This window comes from Leptinotarsa decemlineata, unplaced genomic scaffold (assembly GCF_025532065.1).
Source record: "Leptinotarsa decemlineata unplaced genomic scaffold, Ldec_3_MD MMD2_tig00000251_RagTag_RagTag, whole genome shotgun sequence".
Lineage (NCBI taxonomy): Eukaryota > Metazoa > Arthropoda > Insecta > Coleoptera > Chrysomelidae > Leptinotarsa > Leptinotarsa decemlineata.
In genome coordinates this window covers 5,425,078-5,447,607 of record NW_027412547.1, presented here as the reverse complement: position 1 = coordinate 5,447,607, position 22,530 = coordinate 5,425,078, and the positions used below count along the sequence as shown (strand labels likewise).

The following is a 22,530-nucleotide window of genomic DNA, read 5'->3' as shown; positions in this document are numbered from 1 at the left end:
ATGATTCCACTGATTGATAAGGGACTCCTGTCTTTCTTCCCAAGTCAAAACTTACTAACCAGCAATATTCTCAAATAATTCGTTTTGACTGTCCATATTTGAAAACTCATTTCGAAAACTCCTATTTTAGGTCATGAAATTATGTTTAGTCAATTGAATTGAAACTAACAAGTTTATTGAAATATATTCACAATTTTTTGTATTATCAAACCTATACCTACACAATTTTCCAAAAATATAAAGGTATATTCATAGAATATATCCAAAATACGAAAATATTGATACAAAAAATCTTACTTATCTCACAAGTATATTTTTATGAAGAATGTATGTATTATATATAGGATGTTCATACTAGAAGAACATCGTTGGAATATGGAAGAGCCGCATACGCATAGGCGTTATCATTTACAGATGGCGCCACGTATGCGGGTAACCCGGAATATTCCACTGGAGCATTATAAGTTAGTGGTGCAATTAATCCTGAAGTATATGCCAGTCCAGGTGCGACATATGGTGAAGAATATAGATTGGAATAGTAATACTGGGGCCTAGGCTTTGGATTGGGGACTGGAGCTGGAGCTGCGCAGATAACTGTCAAAGTGGCAGAAACGACCAGAACCTGTGGAAATGGATATTTTCAGTAAATTGATTGATGTAGCTAATTACTATGTGCTAGGAGATCATCATAAAAAATTAGTAATGGAATTTTTTATGGTTTTTAGTACTTTTATCTGTAACTTTCGTCACTGCAATTTCTTCTAAAATGGACATTTTCAAAATAATACAATAATACTGGAAATGAATAATGATGTTAGCCCTTATGTTGTGTTTTTGGTTATAATCAAACAAGTATTTAATGCGGCTCGTTCATTACTAACTAGCAATATATTCGGATTCGGTCTGCGGTACATTCGGGTGCGAGAATCTTTTTTCACCTGACTGAGTGAAGGTAAATTTCTAAGGATTCCAAATAATTAAGTTTCCTTGCTTACATAGTGCGAAATTTCCGTATCGTTTAGATTCGGGAACTTGTGATTGCATTTCTAGGAATGGTTTGAAAACATTGAATCATTTTTACCTAGTCTGAGGGACCTTTCATGTTTTAGCATATCGTTTTTGGAAATTTCGGCCACATTGTCCCACATAAACGATATTGAACTTTGGACACAATTATACAGAAAGGTCATAATAATGATTTCAATGCAGACACAATCCAGAAGTTATTCAGAAAACAAAGCCACAAATTTACCTACAGATTGATATACTCCCAGATCGAACAATCAGAAATCAAGAAATTTGTAACTCTATCATATTTTGGTGAATTAAAAAAGACAATTACAGTTTTTTTCAGAAAACAAAATATGAGAGTGGGATTCAGAACACATGCCAGGTTATCTTATTTTCTTTTTGATGCTAAAGATGAAGTGGACAATATGGAGAAATCTGAAGTTCATAAGCTCAAGTGTCAGGAGTGTAATAGTGTTTATGTGGGACAATGTGGTCGAAATTTCTCAAAACTGTATGCTGAACATGAAAGCCTTCCAGACTAGGTGAAATGATTCGACGTTTTTAAACCATTCCTTGAATGCAATCACAATTTCCTGAATCTAAACGATACGGAAATTTTGCACTATGCAAGCAAAGGTTTCAAATTCATAAGCATAAACATTGCGGGTGCAACCTGTTGAAATGATCAAATCGATTTAGTTTACTCGCCAGGTTTCAAATTAGTGTATCCATATTGTCCCAGTTACATAATTGAGTTGAGTACCTCTGTTATTATAGTTCAAGGAAACGATATAGTGCGTCCTACCTTCCAACAGTTTCCCTTAATAAAAGAATTATGGAGCTAACTAATTTTGAGAGGGAAAGTAGGAATTCAAATAACAGAGTGATGATTGAAAATACTTCTGAATACTACTTACTCGCACTTGAATAGGTGAGAACCACAATAAACCCTTGCGGGTTACGGTGGAGGGTCGAATAGACCCACTCACTTGTGACCTCCTAACCTAACTCTTATTCATATATATATATATATATATATATATATATATATATATATATATATATATATATACAGGGTGTCCCTGGACTTCCTCTTTTCCTCTCGGGAATGTATAGATGGGGTCAAAATATCACCAGTACTTCATATAACTTGTTTTCCTAAAATCCTTCGTTACCAAGTAATGGGCCCTCGAAGTTACAAAATGAAAAATGTTTTTCTTTGATAACTTTTCAAGTGAATATTCAAAATCATCCAAATTTTGGTAATTGACTAAACAAATGAATTCCTTCGATGAGCTTTCATGCAGGAGTCAGTTGTTTTGCTACAAAGTCAGGAACGGACTACCCCCGATGGTCCACACCCCAAAACTTTGAAATGACAGATATTTTTCAATATTTTTCAACAAATTAAGGTTAATTGGACAATTTAATGAATAAAAGTACTCGTGTGGAAAGTCGATCGGAGCAACGAGTCTTGATAAAAATGTAGTTCTACTCGACGACATCAAACCCGCTCGTCCACCATTATTTGAAATGAATAATTATCAAAGCAGAAATAATAATGATAACGTTAATTCAACAACATTTATCCTGAGATGTCTACCATTATTCGAAAATATTAGTTTTTAAGGAAAATGGAAATGATAGGTAAAATGTTCATAACGAATTTTTATAATGCAAACACGTTTAACTAACGAAACTCAAGAGCAAACAGAAATGAAAAATCCGCTACAGAAACTGCTCGATATGACCACCTCCTCTCTCTATACATCTTCTTAGTCTGCGAAGACACCCTCTCTGTACTTGAAATAGCATTCCAGGGTCGTTTCGTATGGCTTCACAATGTAATGTTATTCTATTCAACAATGCATCTCTTGTGTGAATAGGTGTAGCGTAAACAAGGCTTTTTAGATGCCCCCACAGAAAGAAATCCAATGGATTTAAATCCGGAGACCGCGATGGCCATGAATATGGCCCACCTCTACCAATCCATCTATTGTGGAAAATATGGTTCAGATGGTCACGCACAATCAAACTAAAATGAGGAGGAGCGCCATCATGCATAAACCACATATCTCTTCGGGTTTGCAATGGAACATGTTCCAAAAGTCCATTCAAATCGTTCTGAATGAACTCCAAATAACGTTCTCCATTCAATCGGTCCTGTAGAACGAATGGCCCTATAAGATGGTTTCCTATGATACCAGCCCAAACATTCACGTTGAATTTCCGTTGGTGTTTGGTTTGCAATATCCCATGGGGATTTTCTTCGGCCCATATATGGAGATTATGAGAGTTGATAACTCCATCTCTACTGAAACCTGCTTCATCAGTGAATAAAACTCGAATAATAAAAGTCATATCCTCTCTTTACCTATCCATGAACCAATTGGCATATTCCAGTCGTGCTGGAAAATCTTGAGGTGTCATGGCATGTACCTTCTGGATGTGAAATGGGTGGAGCAGTTGTTCCCTAATTATTCTATGAATAGTGGACTTGGATGTATGGAACTGTTCTGATAGATTTCTGATGCTCATTGAAGAATCATCAGCGACGGCTTCCAAAATATTTTCCTCCAATACAATGGTACGTACAGTCCTAGGAGCGCCCTCACCACCTCGTTTTGGCAAAACCGTACCTACAATAATATCGAAATAAAACAACGTGCTCAAATTAATTATCAATTATTACATACATGTCTCCCTCAAGCTGCGATCGACACGCTCGAATGTTTCTCTTGACGGTACCGTTCGATTGGGAAAATGCTCGGAATACAGACGACGAGCTTCTGCAGCATTACAAAATGCTCGTCCATAAAATACATGCATATCTGCATATTCATTGAATGTAAACTGTTCGGCCATATCAAAAAAATTCAATATATCCTATAGAATATTGACAATACAATGATAGTCATATGACAACGCACCACTCAACAAAACAAAATCGCATTCCAGTTTCTCATTTTTTATCAAAACTTTCTAAAAGGTTTTTTTGTCAACATCTGTGAAAGAAATGGAACATAATTATTCCCTGGATATTTTTCACCTGATCATGTGCAGCCGTTTTTGTAGTTCATTCGTTTGCTTTTTATTAGTATGGTAAATATTTTTTCCGATGTGCGTTTTTTCAGCTAAATTTAGATTCGTGTTAAAGAATTTCTCCCATAAAATTATAATTATATCAGTGAAACTCCTCAACAGTTTAGCTGTGAAGAAGAATTTGAAACATTCGAATGTTGAGTTTCATGAGATTCAGATAACTGATCAACACGAAACGTGATTATTCCACACGTATTATGTACATACAAAATATGGAATGAATTCGATATTTCATAGTAGAGTAGCTTGTTACTTTAAAAACACCACGAATCTACAGAACTTGATATTTCTTTTGAAAAAATATCTGCTATCACAATTGTGACTTAAACTTCCATATAGGTACTGTACTTTTTGTTTACGACTTCATTTTAGCATACTTTGTATTATTCCTGTTATACATGTTGTTGAATTAACGTTATCATTATTATTTCTGCTTTGATAATTATTCATTTCAAATAATGGTGGACGAGCGGGTTTGATGTCGTCGAGTAGAACTACATTTTTATCAAGACTCGTTGCTCCGATCGACTTTCCACACGAGTACTTTTATTCATAAAATTGTCCAAGTAACCTTATTTTGTTGAAAAATATTGAAAAATATCTGTCATTTCAAAGTTTTGGGGTGTGGACCATCGGGGGTAGTCCGTTCCTGACTTTGTAGCAAAACAACTAACTCCTGCATGAAAGCTCATCGACGGAATTCATTTGTTTAGTCAATTACCAAAATTTGGATGATTTTGAATATTCACTTGAAAAGTTATCAAAGAAAAACATTTTTATTTTCTAACTTCGAGGGCCCGTAACTTGGTTACGAAGACTTTTAGGAAAAAAAGTTATATGAAGTACTGGTGATATTTTGACCCCATCTATACATTCCCGAGAGGAAAAGAGGAAGTCCAGGGACACCCTGTATATATATATATATATATATATATATATATAAATATACATAGATATAGATTATTATCGAGTGTGTATGATATACATCAAAAGGGATGAGGCCAATAGCCAGAAACACGTGTCCGCGGTTTGCCTCCATATTTCTTGAGTGTCTTGTCCATGAATTTTTCCCTTTTGATGTATATCATACACACTCGATAGTAATCTATATCTATGTATTTGTATCCTGGACCCGGAAGTCACGCAGGTAGCTATAGCTGCCTACGTGGTGATGTTAGATGATGTCTGGGAATGCTGGGTCTTCTAATTGAAACCACAAATGTGCGGTTAGCTCCTGTTGGTGACACCGTGCATATGTGATGTTTTTTCATTTTTGGTAACCAGTTGTTGTACATCTTTGCAATTGGCTGCACCGCGCTGATGAGGCCAATAGCCAGAAACCCGTGTCCGCGGTTTGCCTCCATATTTCTTGAGTGACTTGTCCACGAATTTTTCCCTTTTGATGTATATATATATATATATATATATATATATATATATATATATATATATATATATATATATATATATATATATATATAAATAGAAGGAAAGGTTAGCTCGACTGGCTAAGTTAAGAATGGGTGAAACTGGGCTGCCCATAGGCATGCCTTGGATTTGTTTATAAATGTTATTGGAAAAGGAAAATACAGTAGAATCATATAAGAACTCTATTGCTTGAATTAATTGAGAAAAAGTTGATTTGCAACACTTAGAGATGTCAATCCAATGTTTGGTAATGCTATTTATGGCTGTGGTGCAAGAAATGTTGTTGAAAAGAGCTCTCGCATCTAGATTAATAATAATGTGGTTGGGAGGTAATTGAAATTCATTGATGAAATTGCAAAATTGAAAAGAGTCTTTGACAAAGACCCATTTTAGCACAATATGTAATGGATGATCTGGTAGAAGCGTGTATGAATAAATTATCCTTTCAAATTCCTTTTTAAAAAAAATATGTTGATGATATTATTCTCAGTATTCCACATAATGGAATCAATGAAATTCTGCAGGTTTTTAACCATTATGAGGAACTGGTACAGTTCACTATTGAGGAAGAGGATTCCAACAGAAGTGTTCCCTTCTTAGATTCCCGACTGATAAGGCGAGAGGACAATTCCTTAATAACTTCGTGGTATAGAAAACCAGGATCATCTAGCAGATTCTTACACTATAACTCTTTCCATCAGGAAAAACAAAAAATAAATTTAATATTGGGGATGAAAAATCGAGTAGTGTGCACTACTCATAGCAGCCTTCGTTCACAAAATTTAAAAAAACTTGCAGAATTGTTTCTTCAAAATGGCTATCCAAAATCTCTCATTTATAAACTACTTTTCAACAGATCTTCCGTTAACACAATTCTAGACAATAACAATTTGTATGAAAACAATAATTTGCATAATAATATTAATATTACTGACAATAACAATTCCCCACAAATGACATTTTATTTCTCGTTACCTCATCTAGGTAGCCTTTCATACAATTTCAAAAAAATTTTTAGTCAATTTGAACATGTGAAATTAGCTTTCAAAAATCTGAAGACTATTAAGAAACTTTTTTCCAACTTAAAAGACAAAGAAGATATAATCAATCTATCCAATGTGGTTTATTCCATCCCATGTTCCAGTTGTGAAAAGATTTACATTGGACAAACTGGTAGAAAATTAAAAGACAGAATCACTTCACACAAAAGTGACATAAGATGTAATAAACCGTCATGTTCCCTTTCTAATCACACCATAAATTTGGATCATGCTTTTTCCTTCGAAAATGTTGAAATTTCAGACTCAGAAAATAATACTCAAAAAAGAACTTTCTTACAAATATGTCACATAGTTAAAAATTCAAATACTATTAATTCTAGGTCAGACATTGAAAGTCTCAGCCTGATTTATACCTATCTCCTTTGCTTAAACAAAGAAAACAAATTTGATAATACTTAATAATTTCAGAACAGAAACCCCTTACCTTCACTCTCTGTGATTCATCATTTTACAGTTTTGTGAAATCTCATTGGCAGCAATGCATTGGTCAGAACAAGAAATTCTGCCAAACTTAATGTTTCTTGTCAATCATGTCTGACTACCTGTTGAGTTCAATTTTTAAATTCATTGTTTCATATTATTCGTGCAATCATCTCACATTATTGCAAAATTTTGACTGAATATTACATGTTTTTAACCAATTTTAATCTTGACATACATATATGAGGATCCTCTTTGTTACTTATGTGTTAACTTCATTTTAACCTCCGATGTTCCCGATGAAGAGACAATAAACGCCTCGAAAGCTTGAACAGAAAAAAGAGTTTTACAATCTTTCTGCCTCTGACTGCTATACCCGATTCATTTCCTTCGTTTTTTCGGTAATATTAGATATTTCTTCTTTAACTAGCTCAAGGGCATACACTTTTTCAAATGTGTTTGTCTGTAGAAATTCAAGTAGTTGGTTTTTGGTATCTTCAAAATACAAATTGTCATCCATTTAATTTTTCCTTGAATTTTTATTCGGTACTTTGATGAGTTGTCTCTAAAGATAGGAAGCGTTGTCAAGAACTATTACACTATTCTCATCCAAATTCAGGAAAAATGTGTTTTTTCAAACCATTCCTCAAAAATATCAGCTTCCATGTTGTTATGATAGTCAACATTGCAGTCCTCAAGTTTCTTCCACATAATTCCATAGAATTCGGAACTCATCCTTCACTTCCTCCGCAATGCACAATGATTAGTCGCGATCCTTTGTTTGCAGGAATGTTAGGCGTACACATTCTCGAACCGTCAGTCCACCCTTTCGTAACTGTGTCGTGAGTGTCATACCAAGTTTCGTCCAAATAGAAAATCTGCCGTTGTTCTTGTCTATATTTAGTTATTAGTTCTAAGCATTTGTTACGCAATTCCACTATTCTTCTGCTTTCCATAACTGCTTGACGTTTGTTTATTATTTTGAATCTAAATCTTACTTTTTTATCCAATTCTGAAGAGTTTTATCACAGCAGCTCACGTTATGGTCGGAAGTATTCAATTTCTTCCTTATGATTTCAATTGTAGGAATCTTATTGCTTTTGTAACAGTCGTATATTTTTTAATGATTTTTTTAGATGAACATCTAAGGTTTTGGTAAGCCCGCTTCAAATCGCGTCTTGCGTTCATAAGATTTGTTTTTGACTACTTTACGTACAGTTGAGAAAGAAATTTCGGTCAAATCTGATATTGCCTGTTATAGTTTTTTTTTTCCTTCGAAACCAAACTTGATGTGTTGATTCTTATACACATTGAAACATACTCTCTGTGTTTCAATATTCAAATACATCCGAATCTTATTCACTGGTATCACTTTTTCGCATTGTTCACCAGCGCCATTGTAATCACTACATAGGAAAAAGTCTGCGTTGTTATCACATTCTTTACACATTCACATTCTTTATTACTATTAGTACTTGTCCAAGGACGCCACATTTTAAACAAAAAACAAAAATTGGAAGTAATTATAACTTCACCAATATCGAATTTCAACACTCAAATCGCAATCAGTTCCTGAACTGAACATTGATAACACGACTCTTCTAACCATCCTCACTTTCTATTGGTCACCGTAACATTACACCAAATTCAATTTTATGATTCTTCAGCCAATCATAAAACTCGGTTAGTAGAAATTATCCAATACGAACCGCCAATTCTTCAGTCCACGTGGATTAATTCGTAGCGGCATTATTTCTTTGATTGGTTTTTTGGCCTTCGACTTTGCCGATAGCTTTAAGAATCATTATATCGGTTACTTCGACTATACCTACAGGGGTGTTATATAAGGGCTAAAATTATTATTTAAGATGTTTCATTGTATTAGTTCGAAAATATCCATATAGAACGAAACTCAAGTAACGATACTCACAAACGTTAGTTCTGAAGAACATAGAATGTTTCATTTCTGATTTCTCATGAATATTTTTGGAAATAAATCACTTACCAATCAAGGAAACTGGCAGTAATTACCAGTTTCAAAGTTAAGATTTTTTTTTTCTTCTACATCTGATTAAAATATGGAAATTAGAGACAAAGCGCAAAATTTAATTTCAGTACTTGTGATATATTTGTATTTTGATACTATTCTGCATTCGTATTGATTTGTTCAACTCACAAAAATGATTGGAGAATAGTTTTTATCGAGTGAATTTGAATATTTTGTTTCAGTATTTCATTAAAAATATGTGCTATCGCACCTTTACGAACGACAACCGGTCTGCAAGTGTGTTCCAATAATTGAAAATCTATTGCAGCAGTTGTATCGCCAACAGCATATGCAGGAATAATTTCTGTGAAGAATTCTGCACTGACAGCTGTCGGATATAATCCAACGCCCTTCGTGGTATTAGCCAGGGGAGTAGTTGTTTTCTGATAGGTGTCAGTCCATTAACCTACTGTGTAGGGAGATGAGACTGGCCTGAACGAATTAGATAATTTGAACCCTTAGAAGACCAAACATGTGCGAGCTAAGAACTAACGAGGTCTTACCTTTTAACGTTTGATTCCTAACACGATAGCAAGTGAAAATCGAGCGTTTAGCCTAGGGCTTGAACCATCTCTCACACATCGGCAGGATTGACTGAGCGAACAAAGCACCCACGTCGAACCGCCTGGCTACCAACAGGACTGTTCGACATGGGTAATTGCACCCATTTCACGATTTCCATCAAATCAATTTTTCATTGCAGATTCCCAAAAACTAATCCCTCCTGCAATGTTTAAACCATATTCCTATGGCTGGAACTGAATCAAATGAACATACGAAAGCCATTACGTTATGTCATCGTGACATGAGTAGATTCAACTTATCCGTGAAATACAGTCGAAATGTTCTGTCAGAAATGCGTACACCATCTTGCAATGTTCAATGTTCATATGACAGTAGTTGTTTCGAGCGGGCTTTTTCTTTCGGTTCGTATTTGAAAGTAACTTCTATGTTTCATCTACACATCTTTGTTTTGAAATGAATTGCTTCCTTCCTTTTATTGGAAGTTTCGTACATTTCTAGTCTCCTCTTGTGTTTGGGTTGTTTCAAGAAATCATTGATGCAAATTATTTTCATATGGTCAAGCTTCTCTTCATATATTTCCACAGGCACTTATAATAATAATCAAGAAAATCATTTGAAATGAACTTTGTTTACTGATGTTACTGCTTCATGATTATGAAATCGAATCATTCAAACTTACGATAAAATATTTAAGTATCTAAGTTTGCCTCGCGGGAAATGATTCATGAACATAATCAGTAACGCCTGTGAACAATAAAAAATTTTAAGGAAACTTCAACTCACCAATTTGAACATCTTGAATTGTGTAGATCTTTGTCTCACTGTTGCAAAAGTGACACTGAAATAGTTTGGTTTTACCAATATATACCTAGGTCACCACCTTGAAGGGAATATATTTGGGCTGTAATTAATCCATGAATGGAGAATAACAAAAGCAATCATCATGAAATATGAATATTCCCAGTCCTCACGTTGCTTTATACAAGCCATTCGAATATATTTATGAGTGGCATACATCCTGCATATCGATATCGCGATAAAAAGCATCTAACTGACGGCTGAATTTTAAATATTTTAATTTAAAGGCCTTTGCATTTGTGTTATTATTCTGGTTCATTGAAGAATGAAACAATTGATGCATTATCAGGAAATTACAATGTAAATCAAGCATCTGTCCTGAAATCAGAGGTTAAAATTATTATTTTTCATAATTCTTCCGTAATCAACCACATTTTTAAAATCAGTGACACAGGAAATTACAATATTATGAGGTTTCTTCTTTTTAAAAATGAATAGAAATGTGAAAAGGGATCTATGTGAAGAGAGATGAGTTAATTTTTTACTTAGGGTCTCAATATGCGCTGACCATTTTGATTTGTCATCCATAACAATTCCAAGTAGTTTAACTCCTGAATTGTTGGCAATCGTATTGTTAGTTCAAAAAACAATATTCTGAGTTTTATTTTTATTGAGTTTTAAGCAATTAGAAACGAAACATGTTTCAGCTTTTCTTAAAAAATCATGCGAAGTTTCTTCCAAGTGATCAAGTTTCTTGCCAGAAGCATAAAGGGAGCAATCATCTGCATAACAAATACATTCGATTGGACAAATGTGATGAAATATGTCATTGATATAGATAATGAATAAAAGTGGGCTAAGGATAGAAACTTAAAGTACCCCAAAATTAATGTTCTAGAATTCAGAATAGCTGTTGTCTATAAAAGCAGCTGGTCTCCTACCATTCAAACCTGTAAAATACAGGCGTATGCTGATGACATACAACCATACATGCACTTTAAAATTGATGAGTGTGCTGAGGCACAAAATCTCTTCAACACTGATCTTGATTTGATCAATGGGCTATCAAGTGAACATGATTTGAAAATTAATCCTAATGAAACAATGATGATGCACTTTGGATCGCAGAAGAATCGTAAATTTGCAGAAAACAATTTCCGTTTAGAACTAGGTCATACTATCTTGACTCCTGTCAATACAGCTAAAAACTTAGGGGTGATGCTTGACACTGATCTTAGATTCACTAGTCATGTTAAAAATTTAATGAAAAAAGCTTATATATCATTGAAACTGTTAAACTGTAATCGTTCAATTTTGAGCCAACCTCTAAAAAGAATGCTCTGTGATAGTTTGGTGCTAAGCCATTTCAACTACTGTGACTTCATATATTGGCCCTACTTATATGATTCAGATAAAAAAAGAATACAAAAAGTGCAAAATTCTTGTTGCCGCCTAATTTATGGACTTCGTGAGTATGATTCAATTTCTGAAGCCTTCAAAAACTCCCGCTGGCTCAATCATTTGGGTTGTTTCGTTCATGAATTGATTACCCTTTCCCATTCTCCTCTTTCAATTCAAAAACTAATTCTGCGTGAAAATAGTCACTCAAGAAACATTAGACATAAAAACAAATTAACTATGCCACAACATCGCACTGCACAGTTTCAGAGATCATTTCTTTTTGGTGCTGTAAAACTCTATTATTCATTGCCCGAGCAATTGAAGAGATTCAATATCAGGAAATTCAAATACAAATATAAAAATTATATCTATGATAGTCAGTAATGTCAACTTTTGCTTTTTAGACAACAGATCAATTAAATTAAATTATTTATCAACTATCTTTAGAAGGTAATCACAAATTATTATTTTATTTACGGTTCTCATTTCATGGTACCACCACTGTTAATTGCTTTTATTTTTGTATGTTTGCGTGCATTATGGAGTGGTGCTTGTTGGTTGAGTAAGAGTTGCCTAGAGCTAGACTTCGCCAAGGAGTACCTGAATCTCCTGTAACCTATTTTCATTTTCAAATATATCTTTGTATTGTTTTTTTTTGTATTATCAATAAAGCCGATTTATTATTATTATTCAAATAATTTACATGCAGTACCGCGTATACCGTAAAATTGTAGTTTGTCTAATAGTATTGTGTGAGAAACGCAGGCGAAGGCCTTGCTCAAGTCACACATAGACACCAACGTATGTTGACCCGCCTCAAAATCCTCGACTATATGAACCACAAGTCTTTGTATCACTTGAACAGCGGAACAGTTCTGTCTGAAGCCGATTGGACCTTCATGTAGCGTTTTGTGCATAGTCAAGAACGAAATTAAGCGGCTTTTTAGAATACATTCAAAAATCTCACCGAAAATTGGTATTATCGATTTCGGATGGTAGTTGGATGGTATTTTTGTCACCTTTTTAAATTATGGGTATCACTTCAGTTAGCTTGAATTTCAAGCGACTTCATCGCACCAGAACCTGTCATTGGCATCGCCTTTGCCAAACAAACACTGAACACCTGGATGGCAACAATCTTCATGGACTTCTGGCAGAATATTCCAGGATTCCACCATCTGACCTGAAAGACCACTCACCATACAAACTAATCGGCTTCGTTAAGAAGCTGGGTTTATTTGGCCGAGTGTGAATAGGTGTGAGCCACAATAAACCCTTGAGGGTTGCGGTGGAGGGTCGAATAGACCCACTCACTTTAGACCTACCTACCTAGTTCGAATTCATCAGGGAACTCTTCATTGGAGATACGATGATTAAAGAGAATAATCAAAGGTTCTAGAAGGAAAAAAATTGGAAGTAATTATAACTTCACCAATATCGAATTTCAACACTCAAATCGCACTCAGTTCCTGAACTGAACATTGATAACACTACTCTTCTAACCATCCTCACTTTCTATTGGTCATCGTAACATGACACCAAATTCAATTTTATGATTCTACAGCCAATCATAAAACTCGTTTAGTAGAAATCATCCAATACGAACCGCCAATTCTTCAGTCCATGTGGACTAATTCGTAGCGGCATTATTTCTTTGATTGGTTTTTTGGCCTTTGACTTTGCCGATAGCTTTAGAAATCATTATATCGGTTACTTCGATTATACCTACGAGGGTGTTATATAAGGGCTGACATTATTATTTATGATGTTTCATTGTATTAGTTTGAAAATGTCCATATAGAACGAAACTGAAGTAACGATACTCACAAACGTTAGTACTAAAGAACATAGAATGTTTCATTTCTGATTTTTCATGAATATTTTTGGATATAAATCACTTACCAATCAAGAAAACTGGCAGTAATTACCAGTTTCAAAGTTAAGATTTATTTTCTTTTCTTCTACATCTGATTAAAATATGGAAATTAGAGACAAAGCGCAAACTTCAATTTCAGTACTTGTGATGTATTTGTATTTTGATAATATTCTGCATTCATATTGATTTGTTTAACTCACAAAAATGATTGGAGAATAGTTTTTATCGAGTGAATTTGAATATTTTGTTTCAGTATTTCATTAAAAATATGTTTATGTGCTATCGCACCCCTACGAACGACAACCGATCTGCAAGTGTGTTCCAATAATTCAGTTAGCTTGAATTTCAAGCGGCTTCATCGCACCAGAACCTGTCATTGGCATCGCCTTTGCCAAACAAACACTGAACACCTGGATGGCAACAATCTTCATGGACTTCTGGCAGAATATTCCAGGATTCCACCATCTGACCTGAAAGACCACTTACCATACAAACTAATCGGCTTCGTTAAGAAGCTGGGTTTATTTGGCCGAGTGTGAATAGGTGTGAGCCACAATAAACCCTTTTGGGTTGCGGTGGAGGGTCGAATAGATCCACTCACTTTAGACCTACCTACCTAGTTCGAATTCATCAGGGAACTCTTCATTGGAGATACGATGATTAAAGAGAATAATCAAAGGTTCTAGAAGAAAAAAACAAGTACTTTTCATTATTTTTCCCGTTATTTCATACATATCAGGGCAAGATGAATTTTTCAGTTTGAGAATGACGTCAAGAACTTCACTTTCAGTAATTGGATGGAGAAAAAAAGAGTATCTCGGTGATTTCCGTGGGTCAAAAAAATTGAATGCATTCTGATCGCAATCAGGTAGTGTACTCATAATATTACTTGAAATATTAATAAAAAAATCATTAAACTCGTCAGGAGTTACAGATACATCTTTGGTTACCTTTTTATACCTCTATTGCTTTCCGTGTTCATCAAATTCCAGCATGTTTTAGCATGTTTTGTCAGATTTCAAATTGGTTATAAGCTTCAGCTTTGCCTCTTTTTATCTCTTGATTGTATCTCAATCTGAAATTATTATAGAACTTTTTGAAAAAGATATCATTCGAACTGTCCGAAATTGTTTTGAATATCGAGAGAAAGTCTCTCATTTTTCCGAAGTTTTCGTCAAAAAATTTTATTTTAAGATTACAGTTGTCAAATACCTTTTTAACAGGACAATTTTGTGTCATTAGGGCGTTGTAAAGAGTCGTTAGATAATCGAAAATTTTAACTGGACAAGTCAGATCAACGAACTATGTCATGGGGACATATTCAGAACTTTTTCGTGATTTTCAAAGTCAGAGTATATGGTGAGAATTTGAGACTTATGGTCAGATAGGCATGGTTCGTCAATTGAAGGTTCATCATTATTCTTGTTCAAATAACTTTTAATGTTATCGATGCAAGTGGAGAACGAAGATGTTACTCGATTGGGAGCAAAAATAGTTGGTCGACTAGTATGTTGATATTGAAGTCCCCAACTGGTATTATTTTCAAATATTCGATCTAGTATAGCAGTGATTTGTTTGAAAAATAACTCAAATTTGCATGAGCTACTAGGTCTGTAACAGGTTATGACGGTTGTTCTACTTAAAGACAGTTAGATCGCGCAAAACTCTCCGTGTCCAGGAATACAATCCTGATACAAATCTATAGGTACAGATTTTAGGTTATTTTTTACGAAAATGCTACACAACACTTCTACTCTATTCCTAAAGGTCCAGGTAGCAGGGAGTCTTATATTTTATTGTGAGGAAATACCTAGTCAAAAGGGATTTTATAAATAATAATCTGCTCTTAAAATACTCTTTTGATAGCATCGTGTCCTGTGAATTGAGCCTAGTTTTTTCTACTTTCCGTCTAGCATTTGATTTCATCGAATTACATTCTTTATAGAAATAGCACCTACGAAATTATAAAAAAATATTTTTTCTCAAAAACATCGGTGAGTAAATGTTGCTCTTGATATCCTATTATAGATAATTTCAGTTTTCTATTTTCACTACCAACCATATCATCATGGATTGTTCAAAATTGCTTAATTTTCCACTTCAAAAAATGGTTCTGAATTGATAACTAGAAGTCACTTGTTCACACTATGAAGGATTAATTGAAAATTCTGGTAATAAAACATTGTTTTTGATAAAATGGGATTTTTTATTTCGCATACAGTATAAGTTACGCTACAAAATTGCAACAGTCTTCACTGCCTCATCAACAAAATGAGGTATAACTTCAACATACTCAGCGATGTTACCCAGGAATCCTGGATTATGGTGTGAAGCCTGGACAGCACTGGCAACTAGTTCTGGAGGGCAAGTGCAGAACTGAGTATTATGGATAGGATGTACTCCGTTGATGAAAAAAGGTGAGTTTGGAGAATAATTTTGAAGACCTGGTTTGACAACACCAGGTATAGGACAGGTACAACAACCAGTGTTAGGGAAAAATTGGATACCTAAGTTATTGTAGTATTGGAATATACTGAAGTATTCATTTTTTCCATTTTTATGCAAGCCAGAGATTGCATCAGAAGCTTTTCCAAAAATGAGTGCAGCTCCTTTGGTTGCAACTCCAACTCCCGACCCACCCACTCCAAAATGGGTTGCTCCTTTCGCCACATTCACTGCTCCTTCCACTACTTCTTTCGTAGCTTCTCCAAATGCTCCATCTAAGAACCCAGAAGAAGCACAGGTGATACCCAAAATTGCAGAGAAAGCAATCTGAAAATATTGTTTCTATCAGTTAAAATGTTACTTAGAGGAATGTAGTCTTCCACGGCTGGCGTCAATGTTTTGATTGGTTTTCGTGTTTTGCCATGGTCTTCTTTGGTTACAATCTTCAATAGTTTCAACTGCAACTACGGCAGTCGTCTTCAGTGGCGTGGTCGAAGTACTCTTCTTGACGTATCATCTGAAACGTCAGTTGATACGTCAAAAAAGTTCTTCAACTACACCATTGAAGATGACTGTCGCTGTTGCAGTTGAAACGTTTGGAGATTGTAACCAAAGGAGACCATGGCAAAAACAACCCAAATAAAACTGTTAATTTTCTGGAAATGAAAGAGAATATGAAACCAAATTGAGTATGAAGAAATATGCTTCCGTAGCTGAATGGAGTGACAATTACAAATTTATGAATATTTTACATATTTGCTTATTAGGTTATGATATGATATAATGGGTGAAATGGGATAACTTTGGATTGGTTTAAATTGAATGTGCAAATGTGGATGAAAAACCAAACTTGGCATCAATTTGGATTGAATAAAACCTTCATTTTCATATCAGGTTCTGAATTTCATCACCTACTCATGATATAATGAGGAATAGAATTTTTTTTTCCAAAAATATGTCAATTTGTTCTAGTTCGTAGTGCAATAACATCGAAACAATGTTTATGTATACCTATAGGAATAATACCAGCTCTTTTAGATATATCCTTGACAGCTACCATAATTGTCCACAACAAAAGATGGCGGGACTACAATTTATTGGACATAGGCTGGTCACGTTTTTCTTGAGCGAATGAAGATATTATACCAAGAAAAAGTTATCAAGGAGATAGCTGAAAGTAACAGGTATCCTTCAAACATAGTGGATACGTTAATTGTGAAAACAAAATTTAGAGAAGTATTCAAGTAAAAAGATCTATAAAATGGGAATAAGAGGGTCAATCAACAAGTGGTTTGCATCTTATATGAGTAATAGGAAAAAAGTCGTTAAAGTCAACGACAATTATTAAGATCAATTTGATATGAATCTGGGGACCCCACAGAAAGGGGTGCTTGGACCACTATTATCTTTCCTTTATGTTAATGAACTACCCGAAAACATAAAAGAGGGACGAGTTTTCATGCATGCCGATGACACAACAATTATTGTGACGTCCCCAGATCTAAATGAAATTGAAAATAAAACGAATCTAGTAATCAATGAATTCGAAACCATCATTTAATAAATAATGATAAATGATAATGATAAGATAAAACAACATTTATCAATAAATAATATTATTGGAGTTTTTTCTCAACACCAAATCGTCATTTTTAACACCTCGACACGTGTTTCGATCACCAAGTGATCATCTTCGAAGAGGAAGATCAAAACTGAGTTTCAATCTTTCTCTTTGAAGATGATCACTTGGTGATCCAGTAATATGCATTACTACACCAAAGGTTCCAAACAGTGCATCATAAGAACATTTATCCAGTTTTCAAGTAAGTATCAGCGCCCTCTCCAAATAAATATAGGTTTCGAAACAACAGAATATATAAAATTCCTTGGAACAAAACTTGACAATAAATTGTCTTTCAATAATCACATCGAATACGTGTGCACTTCTCTGAAAAAAACCTATTTTGCCTTCTTAACAATGAATTCAAATTTTTTGAGACATAATCTCTAGGATATATACTATGGTCTAGTGTATTCTAAGCTTAATATGAATATTACCGTTTGGGGACACTCATCAGAAATAAATAGAATATTTATAATGCAAAAACGTTTCATTATACTAATTTTTGATCTCAAATACAAAGAATCTTGTAAGAAAACAGTCCAAGACGAAATTTCCTCATTAAGTACCATGTATTTATCTTCAAAAAATATTAGGCTACGTTCATGTACATTCCCATTTGCTAACAAGAAATGAGGAAATTCACTCTCATCAAACGAGACGAAGAAACGACTTCCATCAGGTAAAAATAAAGTTTCGCCACTCTATGCCGGGGCAAAATATTTTAACTAATCACCATACAGCATCAGAAGTAAAACAAATTTTCTCAAATTCAAGAAAAAAATCAAAGACTTTTTGGTAACAAGTTGTTTTTATTCCCTGAAAGAGTATGAAAATAATATTTTTGTGTAACATGTGTTATTATTGATAAAAGTGATATTAGATAAAATATCTTTTGTAAAATGTGACGTGTCATATATACATTCTTGTATCAAAAATGATGAATACATTTGATTTGATTTGGTTTGATTTGAGAGTATGATCGTGAATCCTCGACTTTTCAGAAACACGGTGAAAATAAAATTCTGAGATTCATGAGATGAAGTTAGCTGTGGGAATTGCGATAAAAGAATGCTGTTCGAACTGTGTGGACAATAATGGCTCACTACAACGAAAATTAAATGTTATCTCGTAGGAAATGGTTCAAATATACAAGTGACAATAAAAAAAATCTGTTCAAAAACTGTTTTTCCGTTAACGAGCTGTCGCACTTCTACGAACTACCCTCAGAAGTCTAAACTTGTGCGAGCTAAGGATTAACGAGGTCTTATCTTTTAACGTGTTATTCCTAACACGTGTTGGACGATAGCAAGTGAAAATCGATTGTTCAGACTAGGACTTGAACCACAAAGAACATGTTCCGCATATTCGATTTTGTAGACCAGAGAAGGGTAGTGCTCTTCAACATGCCATAGAGAATGACCAGAGGATTATTAAGGAATGTTCGAAATTGTCGAGACCGAAACATCACAAAGAGTTTTAAGATGCCTTCAAAATTTAATAATACGATAAAAGGGATGACAAAGATCCTATTCCCAACAGTTCTTTGTTCATACTCTTTCGTTATTACAGATAGAGATGTGTTATCAATCAGGAAGCAAATAACACTGGAAACAATAACAAAATACTGGAAGTCAATTTATTTACTCTCATTATGTGAGGTGATGATTCATCTAGATACATATAGAAACATCAACATATGCCAAGGAATTAGTCCAAGTCTGATAATGCTAACTTGATTAGCGAGACGAACGTCGAGAGAATATTTTTGTTCTGGTGTGGAACAAGTGTTTTCAATAATTCCCGTTTTATCCTGAGAGAGGTAGTTTTGAAGAGGGAAGGTCTGGAAGTTCCGTTCTCTAGACATATCTAGAAGAGTCCTGAATATTCGACACATTACACAACATACCGGAATTATCTGGAATATTTTAGAATAGTCGAGTATATTCTGAAATATTCTGGAATATTCTGCAACATCGCATATTATTGTAGAATGTTCAAGGGATATAAATTGGGTGTTGGCATTAGAGGTAAAAGCATTCCTAACATACCGTAACCTTCTGGAATGTTGTGGAATGTTCATAAATACCTCGGAACACTGCAAATCATTGTGAAATATACCAGAACAGTCTTGTATGAATGGGGCTACCCTAAGATGAAAATTTGAAATGTAAGGTATCTATTTACAGGACAATATATAATATAATAATGCAGTATAAAAAAATATATTATTATTATTATTATTATGTCAAATACTATTTGACAAATTAAGGAATAAATCCGTATATATGATCAAATTAAGAAAAAAGATGACATAATAATCAATTATCATTTGTAAATAACGTGAAATGAAGATAGTAAGCTAGATAATGGTTTGTTCAATTTTGGATAATATAGTCTTCAGTGAATCGAAATTAATCTCGCATTGACTGCAGTGGGTATTATAATTTTCACATATCAACTTTATAGAAGACACTTTTGCAAGATTGGATCGAGTAAAAGGGGTATAGAAAGTGATCTGTCTACGTGTAGTAGTTTGAGGTACATTGAAGTTAATTTATGCACGAGGGTGCATCACTAGAACAATGCAAAATTCAGAACTTCAGAAAACGCCTTTGCACATTTTCCGAAGTTTCCCTATGTACATTATAGAGAGGATACCAAATCAAAGTAGCATACTCTAACTTGGCGGTAATATTGGTGAATGATTTACAGTTGCGCAGAACAAAGCTAAGCATTTTTCTAGCCGATGCCGCGACAGTATTGGTGTGGACAACAAATGTCAACCTGCTGTCAAAAGTCATCCCAAGATCTTTGACAGCTTCTTCGCGAAGGAGTGTGATTGAAAACAACTAATGTATTTATTTGAGATGACAGGAGATGACTGGAACTAGTCATCTCTTTATGATATTAGCTTTGTCTTTTATGATATATTATATGTAATTTTTACGTCAAACATAAAATGGAAATGAACAATAATTCTATGGTTTTTGAGCAACTTTCGCAGATTATACGTGGCTTGTTATCACCCTTTTCATACTTCGAAAATGAATCAGAAAATTCTTTTGTCATTAAGTAGGTATTGAAATAATGTTCAGTTTAAATTTTCTCGCTAATTATTCTCCATCGCCTTATTGTATATTTTTGATTTCAGTAATGAAACTCCTTAAGTTCAAATCAGTTTCAATGAAAATGTTTTGTGGAATTGAACAGTATAAACTGAATTAGGTAAAACTCAAGTGTGAAAAAATGAAACTCACCAATATCTTCATTATTGTGTCAAACTTGCACGATACTGTTTATGGGGTGTCATCAATTCTTACTTATTTATACCAGTGTATTTCAGTATTGTCCCATCAAGTTGTATTTTACTAAATCGTAAATTTATTGCTAACTAGTTTGGAGCCTAATTTGTCGAAGGAAAAATTCTGATGGTATTTTATTTACAGTGTGAAAAGAAAAAAAAATGATGTGAATATTGTTTCAGTAATTATTCAAAATTATTCTTCAAATTTCAATATTTCAACTGAAATGAAAATTCCTTCTATTATTCGAGAGTCATTTTCAGAAAAATTTTTGTTTGAATTTCAACACCATGTTGAAAGGTTGAAGTAAGTACATCTTAACAAAATAGTTCGCGATGTCTATATTTTTGGAACAGATAGACAGATAGATAGATTTATTTGACTGTTCCACAATAACTTTAAAGCATATCATACATAAAAAATAGTCATACCGAGACATATAACATGAACTGATAAAAACTTTTCATTACTTTTAGATTTAAAAGGATATTACAATATAACATAACGTACACATTAAAATATGTTCACAAATATGAATATACAAGTGAATGATTATTGCTCAAAATATTAATAATCGATAGATTATTGATTGTTAGAAACTTCAACAAAAGGTACTATAAAAACAATAGTCTAAAAGTATATTTCTAATAGCTGTTTTGAATTAATAATTATTCAGTGAACGAGTTTTGGAGTTAACTTAGGTTAGGTTAGGTTAGGTCCAAAGGGAGTGGTCTATTCGACTCTCCACCGCAACCCGCAAGGGCTCATTGTGGTTCACACATATTCACTCTCGACCAAATAAACCCAGCTTCTTAACGAAGCCGATTAGTATGTATGGTGAGTGGTGTTTCAGGTCAGATGGTAAGAGTACTGCCCTGCCGAACTCTAAAAACCTGATTCAGTCTCCAGCAGGGCAAGCACGAAGTATGTGCTCTGCTGCTCATCATTTTCCAATCAGAGGCGACACACACTGTCTTCCGACAGTCCGGTATGATGATGATTCAAATGAAAGTGACCTGTAAGAAGGCCTGTTAGACATCGTAGTTCATCCCTACTGTAGACTAACAACTGTTTGGTATCAAGCTTCGAAGGGTGAATGGATGCCTTAGAGTGAGCCAATCCTGGAAGATTCTGCCATCCAGCTGTTCAATCTTTGGCAAAGCCTAAAGCGATGCCATTGACAGGTTCCGGTCCGATGAAGCTGCTTGCAGCACCCTTCTCTGCAAGGGAGTCAGCAGCCACATTGCCACAGTATGGCCACAGTATGGCCACAAATCCAGACCAGAGACAAGTCTTCCTCTAGAAAAGAGTCGTTTTGGCAATTTAGACCTTGCTCGTTAGGAGCCAAGAGCTTCCAATGCCGCTTGACTGTCCGAGAATATTTTTGTTGACTTGTGTATTAGGTTGGATTCTCCCAATCTCTCCGCACACAATTCAAAGGCGTGAATTTCCACTCGAAATACAGTCGCATACGTTCCTAGGCAGGTTGA

General features: G+C 34.4%; 2 protein-coding genes across 2 annotated transcripts; both read right to left on the bottom strand.

Annotated features, from left to right (window-relative positions):
- Positions 1 to 158: 158 nt before the first annotated feature.
- LOC111511242 (Neuropeptide-like precursor 4) lies at positions 159 to 10,525 on the bottom strand. Its single transcript, XM_023167252.2, has 2 exons — positions 10,378 to 10,525; positions 159 to 622 (listed from the first exon to the last, which is right to left on the bottom strand). Exons 1-2 carry the CDS (start codon positions 10,387 to 10,389, stop codon positions 350 to 352), a joined length of 285 nt encoding a protein of 94 aa, XP_023023020.1. The 5' UTR covers positions 10,390 to 10,525; the 3' UTR covers positions 159 to 349.
- A 5,326-nt stretch (positions 10,526 to 15,851) lies between these two features.
- Positions 15,852 to 21,058, bottom strand: LOC141481694 (uncharacterized). Its single transcript, XM_074173706.1, has 2 exons — positions 20,996 to 21,058; positions 15,852 to 16,441 (listed from the first exon to the last, which is right to left on the bottom strand). The coding sequence occupies exons 1-2, from the start codon at positions 21,005 to 21,007 to the stop codon at positions 15,902 to 15,904; spliced, it is 552 nt and encodes a 183-aa protein (XP_074029807.1). The 5' UTR covers positions 21,008 to 21,058; the 3' UTR covers positions 15,852 to 15,901.
- Between the last annotated feature and the right edge of the window lie 1,472 nt (positions 21,059 to 22,530).